This window comes from Cervus elaphus, chromosome 11 (assembly GCF_910594005.1).
Source record: "Cervus elaphus chromosome 11, mCerEla1.1, whole genome shotgun sequence".
NCBI lineage: Eukaryota > Metazoa > Chordata > Mammalia > Artiodactyla > Cervidae > Cervus > Cervus elaphus.
Window position 1 is genome coordinate 95,510,325 of NC_057825.1, and position 8,895 is coordinate 95,519,219.

The window sequence follows — 8,895 nt, forward strand, 5'->3', positions numbered from 1 at the left end:
TCACCATGGGGAGAAAAAGAAACCTAGAAACCTCAGTTTCCCACCTAAACCATGAGAAGTCTCACGGGTCTTGTTCTCAACCAGTCTACCTAACCATTCCCCGGGCAAGGGTGAGGATGGTTAAAAGTATGCCTATGTATGTGTAAATCCATTACTTCTCTAGGTTATCATGTGGATAATCAATAATTGACTCATATAATTCATACTGATGATTAATTCTTATTGACTTACTCAAATCTGGGTCACTTCTCCTTTCAGAGATCTCTCTCTCCTTCCCTCTTTCTCAACTAACCCAGACACTATGGCTTTAGAGATTTATTGAATCCTTTGGGTCATCCTGAGTCACCTCTCCCCTCCTTCTTCACTTCCAATAGTTCAAAGTAGGCAGGAATGGACTTTTTCCCTATCCTGTCTTCTGGAAGTTCCCTCTGGCTGCATTTTGAACATGAGAACCCTTATGTTGAACCAAGCAGTTCTCTGGGGGGATACAAAGTATGTGCCTTCTCTATAGTCAGGATTTATTTTTCAAAGCAACTGTCTGGTTTTAATTCAGTGTTGTTAACCACAAGGTAGAGAAGAAGTGGCCCCAACGGCAGAAGCATTCTTTGAAAACATGGCTGTCAAAACGACCTCAAAGCACAGCCCTTAATGAACATCAACCTTGTTTCTGGTGGTGGTTACAAAATCTGTAACTTACAGCTCAGGACTTCAACTTAGAAGGTGTGATACATGTGTTAATGAGGGTGTTAGTTTTAACTGACACCTGAAAGGATGGTAGGTCAGTAAAAGCTTGATATATTTTCCAGTTTGAGAGATATAACCTACATACACGTGCACGCTAAGTAGCTTCAGCCGTGTCCCACTCTTTGCAACCCTGTGAAATGTAGCCTGTCAGACTCCGGTGTCCATGGGATTTCCTAGGCAAGAACACTGGCGTGGGCAGCCATACCCTCCTCCAGGGGATCTTCCTCACCCAGGGATCAAACCCAGGGCTTCTGCTTGGAAGGCAGATTCTTTACTGTTGAGCCACCAGGGAAACCCCAGGGAGCCATGAGAAAACCTCCCTCTGGGATGGAAATCACATGTGAAAAACTCTAAAAATCAGTGACAAGGATGGTTGTGATCTCTTTGGTTTCAAATAACATGAAGCCAATTTTAATCTCAGACAAATGTATTTTAGAGTTAAAGTTTTCACTTCCTGCTCTCTACATAAACTCAGGGTTCAATCTTTATCAGTAACCTCACATGAGTTTTTACTTGATTCCATTCCTATGAAACTCTCATTTTCTATGCCAGGGATACCAAAGGGTTGGTAATTTTCTAAAGTAAAATTTTAAACCACAAATTTTAATAAGTTCAACATCTTTAGTAACCAGCTCCACATGAATAAGTAATCGTTGATATTCTCTCTAGAACACCAATGAAGCAAGCTTGTGATTGATTATAACTACTCACCTGAGGCGCTTATAAACATAAGTACCCAAACTGTCAGGGGTATTTCTCTACAATGCATGTTAGGATTCTGCTTCAAATGGTTTCTCTGGAAAACAGAATAAAACAGATTCAGCCAAGACTTTCAAACAAAAGCATACCTGTTTCATGAAAGAGGTTTTAAAAGTCTTCTGGCATACAGGCTAAAAAATTAGCTCAACAAATTTTCATATCCCTTCGTACAGTCAGCAGTGTTCCTTAGAACTTTCAGCCAGGTAGAATTAATAAAATTTCAAGGCAATTCAGGGGGAATACCTAAAAATGCAAATTGCTAAGACAGCCTGCTGTTTTTTAGGTCTGGTCCACTAAATCTGACCTCGAAGGTCAAAGGTGAGGACAACAGTATTTCTAGAAAATCCACCATCCTGCAAATGAACAGTCTGCCCGTGTGGAAGTGTGTGTGTATGTGCACTGAAGCTTCTTTTTTTCCCTCCCACTACACCAAAATATTCATCACAGTCTTCATATGGGTTGAATTTTTAAATATTGACCTTTCTCTTTTTAGAACTAAGTTTTTCACAAGTTAGGAGTTACGTTTATCTTGCTCATCACTATATCACTAAAGTCAATGCCTCCCACATAGTAAGTACTCATTAATACTTGTTAAAAAGGAAGAAGTGTGTCTATACTCACATGACCATAGAAAAACTCCCAAATTTCAGAGTTTTATACAATCCAGATGCCTAAGCTAAATGGACTCAGTGAACTCAAATCTGTGTTGAATTTTGATGCTAATCCAACCCATCTTTTGTTTGACTAATTATAATACAAATTGAGAGAGAATACAAAAATGGGTTCATTGGGGTTCACAGATCAAGACTGAATACCTCATAAAGGATACCCATGTTCCTTATGTAACACACACCTGTAAAGGAAGTGAAACATGGTGAAAAGAGCTTGGGATTTGGGACATACAAAACTGGGCTGGCATTCCTGCCTGAGCCCTCACAGGCTGTGCAACCTTGAACAAGTTACTTAGAAGTCGCAAGGCTTGTTTGCTCATTACCAAAATAGTGTTGATAACAAGGCCTATCTCCAAAAAGTACTGAGCGATTAAATGAGCAAATCTTTATGAAGGATTCCTAGAGGTGTGATAGTCTCTCTGCCCCAAATAATGCTTTCACTAATTGCCACTCAGTTCAGTTCAGTTCAGTCACTCAGTCGTGTCCCACTCTTTGCGACCCCATGGACTGCAGCACACCAGGCCTCCCTGTCCATCACCAACTCCCAGAGTTTACTCAAACTCATGTCCATCGAGTCGGTGATGCCATCCAACCATCTCATTCTCTGTAGTCCCCTTCTCCTCCCACCTTCAATCTTTCCCAGCATCAGGGTCTTTTCAAATGAGTCAGTTCTTCACATCAGGTGGCCAAAGTATTGCAGTTTCGGCTTCCAGCATCAGTACTTCCAATGAATATTCAGGACTGATTTCCTTTAGGATGGACTGGTTGGATCTCCTAGCTGTCCAAGCGACTCTCAAGAGTCTTCTCCAACACCACAGTTCAAAAGCATCAATTCTCCTGTGCTCAGCTTTCTTTATAGTCCAACTCTCACATCCATACATGACTACTGGAAAAACCATAGCCTTGACTAGATGGACCTTTGTTGGCAAAGTAATGTCTTTGCTTTTTAATATGCTGTCTAGGTTGGTCATAACTTTTCTTCTAAGAAGTAAGCATCTTTTAATTTCATGGCTACAGTCACCATCTGCAGTGATTTTGGAGCCCCCAAAAATAAAATCTGTCACTGTTTCCCCATCTATTTGCCATGAAATGATGGGACCAGATGCCATGATTTTAGTTTTCTGAATGTTGAGTTTTAAGCCAACTTTTTCAGTCTTCTCTTTCACTTTCATCACGAGGCTCTTAGAATATTGTTAATGCCTGAATCCTCAATGAAGTTTAATGGCTAACCTGCCAAACCATTCACATTAAGCCTTAGGAATAACATCACCAAGGCTTTGATGTAATTTCTGAGAGAGAATACTCAATAATGTAAAGACAAAGGAATATAGTATGAGTGGAAAGTACCAACTGATCATAACCAAATTAGAATACATCTATGGTTTGAAATCAATCCCTTGACCACACACACACACAATTTTATTATTAACGCTATCTTCTTATCTCAGGTAGAATGAAAAGCTTCATTTCCTCTGGTTGAGGTCAATACAGCCTTACAAAGGACACTGCTGGGGTTTTTTTTGTTTGTTTTATTTTTAAAATTTTCAAGGTCTGCTAAGAGATGAAGTTATTATGAGATTATTCAGCATTCTGATGATTTAACTCTGAGTTTCAATATGCAACATGTGAAGACCCTAGTATACAGATTAGCTGGTATTTGCACTGCTTTCTGTATATGTATATATAAAATTTTTAATGTACTTATTATGGATTTAAAACATTAAGATATTAAATTATGAAAGTAATTTCCAAAATAAAAGCTATTTTGATAAATGTCATAGACACCCTGGTACCTATCAATCCTTATATATCCTTTAGGAGGATATAAGTATTACATTTCTTACATGCAAGAAGTTTGGTGGGTATTTTTACTGTTATGTTTGATGTTGATACCATTTTTTTTTGCCTTTTCATAGTTTAAAATTTTTTCTTTTTATTTCTTTCTTTGAAAAAATTTTTCTGATTTCTAAAGTAATGTATTCCTATTATGGAACATTTATAAAATAAAGATTGAAAAGAAGAAAATAATTTCAATGTGCATCATACTTTAGCATTGGTTCATACTTCTTTCTGTATATTTTCAAATAATTAAGATTTAAAATCATCTTATACCCTGCAGTTACTACTTAATAAAATATCCTTTTCCTGTGTCAAAAAATACTCTTTGTTATGAATTTAACTACCACATGATATTCCTTCTTATGGATATTTTATAATTTACAAGATATATTTTATTATAAAATGATTCTGTGGCCATCTTCCTGTGTACGGCAGCATAGATCAGTTTTTGGGGTACAGCCTCTGGTACCAGACTGGCTGGATTTGAGTCCTCATTCTACCCTTTTTAAACAAATAATTTTTATTGGAGTATAGTTGCTTCCCCTGGAGTAAGAAACGGCAACCCACTCCAGTATCCTAGCCTGGAAAACTCCCCGGACTGAAGAGCCTGGCGGGCTACAGTCCACAGGGTCACAAAGAGCTGGACGCGCCTGAAGCGACCGCATACACACATAGTTGTTTCCAGCATGTCAGCTTCCACTGAACCGCAAAGGGAATCGGCTGTACGCACGCATATATCCCCTGCTTGGTGTTTTTTTAAATTTCCTTCCCATTTAGGTCATGCCAGAGCACGGAGTGGAGTTCCCTGTGGGCTACAGTAGGTTGTCATTAGCTATCTATTTTTATACAGACAGCCGTACAGAGTGAGGTAAGTCAGAAAGAGAAAAACAAACGTCATGTATGAATCCACATTTGTGGAATCTGAAAAAAACTGGTACAGGCGATCTTATTTGCAGAGCAGAAAGGGACAGACGTGGAGAACAAACATATGGACACCAACGGGAAAAGGGGGCATGTGGATGAGTCAGGAGGTTGGAATTGACTCATATACACTATTGATAGTATGTATAAAATAGATAACTCATTCTACTCTTTAGCAGCTGAATAACATTGGGTTGGTCACTTATCATCTCTGTTCCTCAATCAATTTATCCATAAAAGGGAATAACAATACTACCTCCCAGAAATGTGAAGGTTACATGAGTTACTGCTGCAAAGTGCCTGGTGAGTGATAAATATCACTGAGCTATTATTACGGGTTGGCCAAAAAGTTCATTTAGGTTTTCCTGTAACATTGTGTGGAAAACTAGAAGGAACTTTTTGGCCAACCAAATATTTTTCTGTATTTCTTATTTTTTCCTTGGCGCTACTATATGGCAATATAGCTATGAGTCAAAGAATATATTCTAAACATGATAAATGCATACCACCAAACTGTACCCAGAACTGTAATAATTCATATCCCTCACCAGCGCAAGACCTGCACCCTCCCTCGTGGCTCAGTTGGTAAAGAATCTGCCTGCAATGCAAGAGACCTAGATTCGAGCCCTTGGTCAGGAAGATTCCCTGGAGAAGGGAATAGCAACCCACTCCAGTATTCTTGCCTGGAAAAACAGACGAGCCTGGTGGGCTACAGTCCATGGGGTCACAAATGAGTCTCACATGACTGAGTGGCTAACACACCAGCACAAAACAATATTCCTCTACTACACCCACATTAGCATTGAGTTCTCCCCTTCTTTAAATCTGATTGGGTATTTAAATTGGTAAAATAGTATCTCATGGCTTATTAACCTGCATTTCTATTGATATAAATGAGGCAAAATACCAATCATGTATTTTCAGCTATTTTATATTCATGTCTTCATGCTTTTTTTATCCAGTTCTTAAATTTTTAAGAAATTTGTTGCAAAATTTCAATTTGTTGCATAGCTTTCCTTTTTAATCCCTGTTTTGATGTCTTAACGTATGGACAATTTTATATTTATGCATTCAAATCTATCATTCTTTTGCTTTGTAATTTTTTTTTTTATGGTTGAGCTATGCAGCACATGGGATCTTATCAATAGTTCCCTGGCCAGGGATCGAACCTATGCTCCCTCCCAGCCCATCTAAGGCCCTTGCATTGGGAAGTGGGGTTCCAGATCCCAGGACAACAGCACCAAATGGGTGTGGTGTGTCAGTAATACACTGAGCTCAGGTACCTGCCTCTGAAGGCACAGCCCAGGCATCTATTTGATAACTGCGTACAGGCGCTGGGGTTCTGAAACCCTTGGAGGCACCTCAGAGAAAGGCAAAGTTTTTGAAATTAGGAAAATTTAGGAGTGAACCTGGGAATCTGTTACTTAGTAGCTGGATCCCCTTGGGTAAACTACTGAACCTCCCTGTGCTCAGGTCCCCCTCCTTTTCAGAAGCAAACTTCACCACTATTTACAATAGCCAGGACATGGAAACAACCTAAATCTGTCCAGTGACAGATGAATGGATAAAGAAGATGTGGTACTACATGGAATAGCGAAGTGAAGTGAAGTCACTCAGTCATGTCCAACTATTTGCGACCCCATGGACTGTAGCCTACCAGGCTCCTCCGTCCATGGAATTTTTCAGGCAAGAGTACTGGAGTGGGTTACATGGAATAGTACTCAGGCACTAAAAGGAACAAAATAGAGTCATTTGTAGAGACGTGGATGAACCTAGAGTCTGTCATATAGAGTGAAGTAAGTCAGGAAGAGAAAAACAAGTATGATATATTAATGTATATCTGTGGGAAAATGGTACTGATGAACCTGTTTCCAAGGCAGGAACACAGACATAGATAGAGAACTGGCGTGTGGACAGACGGAGGGTAAGGGGGGGTGGGACGAGTTGAGATTAGGACTGACATATATATTATCATGTATTAAATAGGTAACCAGCGGGAACCTGCCCGACAGCGGATGGAGCTCAGCTCAGAGCTCTGTGATGACCTGGGGGGACGGGGCAGAGAGGCTCACGAGGGAGGGGATATATGTACACAGGCAGCCGATTCACTTTACTGTACAGCAGAACCAACACGTAATTATAAAGCAATTACACCCACCCCGCCAAGAAAAGAGAATGGGAAACATACTTCATTTGGCCTGTAGGAGGCTACATCGAAAACGAAGCACCTAAAAGTCAGTGTCAGACACAAGTAACTGGTAAATGAAAACTCCCACTTCCTTTTCCTGTTCTCACCTTTCTAGAAAAAAAAAAAAAAATGGGACGGTTTTAGCCTCTAAAATTACACTATCAGGGAAAGTTGATGATGCTGAATCACCAATTATTCATGTAAGTATGCACATATACTTAATATTTAAAATTATATGCATAACATATATAATGGGGTTCCCTGGTGGCTCAGCGGTAAAGAATCCACCTGCAATGCAGGAGACACATACAGGAGACTCCGTTAGATCTATTCTTGCCTGGGGAATTCCATGGACAGAGGAGCCTGGCCGTCTACAGTCTATGTGGTTGCAAAGCGTCAGCCACGACTGGGCGACTAACACTTTCATACATCCTCACATGTATATGCACACATATTTAACTGATCTTTCAGAAATGCTGCCCCAGAGGCTGGCCGCCTCCTTGGCAGCAGAGGGCAGTGGAAGAATGTGAAGGTGAAAAAGACAGGTCTTTCTCACCTTCAGAAGGGGTCCCGAGGCTGGAGCGGGGGCTTCCGCCACACGGTTCAGACGACGGAGGCAGGCGAGAAACAATACCTGCTGCCTTTCTTCCACCGTGAAACAAGAAAGGAGGAGCCGCCAAGTGTAATGAAACAGGAAAGGCTGAAAAAGAAAAGAAAAAAGAAAACGAACGCGAAGACAGAGAAAGAGTCTGGCAGAACTCAGCTGCGAGTGGGTTGCTCTCTGCTCCAGTTCCGCGGCCGGGGGACGTGTCCTGGGTCTGGGATGCTCAGCGTCCGGGTTTGCTCCGGTCAAGATTCTTCTGAGTCTGGCTTCTCCTCCGGGTCCGGGGTTCTCCCAGTTTGGCGATGCTCCTAGGACGGGGGCGCTTAGAGTCCCCGGTGTCCCAGGTTCGGCCCGTTCTGGGTCCTGGGTGTCCCGGCCCGCGGCGCACCGGGAGCGGAGTGCGCGCTCCTCGCCGCGCTCGGGGTACAGGCTCCTGTCTCTGGGCGCCCCGCCCTTGGGTTCCGGGGAGCGGCTCGCTGGAGCCGGGGACCTAGGGGGCCGTGGAGGCTGCGGCGAGGGGCGGCGCGCCTAGGTCCCCGAAGCTGGCGAGGGGCCCCCGGGGCCAGGAGGGGGCGCGCCTGGGCAGCTCCTACGCACCCTGGGCGCAGCGGGCAGCTTGCACCAGAGCCCCGGAGTCAGTCTTTGGACTGAGAGCATTTGCGCTTTAGGGGAAGGGGCTGGGCCAGCAGGCGACCCCAAGGAGGCAGAAGAGGAGTCTTAATCCTGGGGGCCCGGCTTCGCGAGGCTAACCAAAGGTGCGGAGGACTCGGTGTTTTAAGCCCTGGGGTCCTGGCTGGGTCCTAAGGCTTTCTGCTAAGCCTGATGGATGGGCGTTCCGTCTTGGGAAGTAAAAGAAGCACAGAGGTGTTAAATTGAAATTTTAATAGGGTTAGAAGAAAAGGAGGCCAAAGGAGAAGGTGTGTTTGTAAGTTTTTATAGTGTGCTGTGAGAAATGGAACATTTCCTGCCATATCAGTAAATAAGGATGTCACAGACATCCACGATTTCAGCCCTCCAATGTGAGCCTTAAGGACACTCTGGAAGGAAAGAATACCTGCCATCTAGCTGTCATCAGAATGTAGCCGTTCCCTAAGGTGAACATTGAGGCACTTCAGGACGTGCAAACACAGGATATGACCCCCAGACAGCTGAGATGCACATCAAAGGAA

General features: G+C 42.6%; 1 protein-coding gene across 2 annotated transcripts in view; it reads right to left on the minus strand.

The window, feature by feature from the left end:
* Positions 1 to 8,246, minus strand: part of IL18R1 (interleukin 18 receptor 1) — a 34,606-nt gene extending 26,360 nt beyond the window's left edge. For both annotated transcript variants that reach the window (XM_043918503.1, XM_043918502.1), the window contains exons 1-2: positions 7,679 to 8,246; positions 1,456 to 1,540 (exon numbers count right to left, since the gene is read on the minus strand). In XM_043918503.1, coding sequence (XP_043774438.1) covers positions 1,456 to 1,513 — 58 coding nt within the window. In that variant the 5' untranslated portion in view covers positions 1,514 to 1,540; positions 7,679 to 8,246. The remainder of the gene's footprint in view (positions 1 to 1,455; positions 1,541 to 7,678) is intronic.
* Between the last annotated feature and the right edge of the window lie 649 nt (positions 8,247 to 8,895).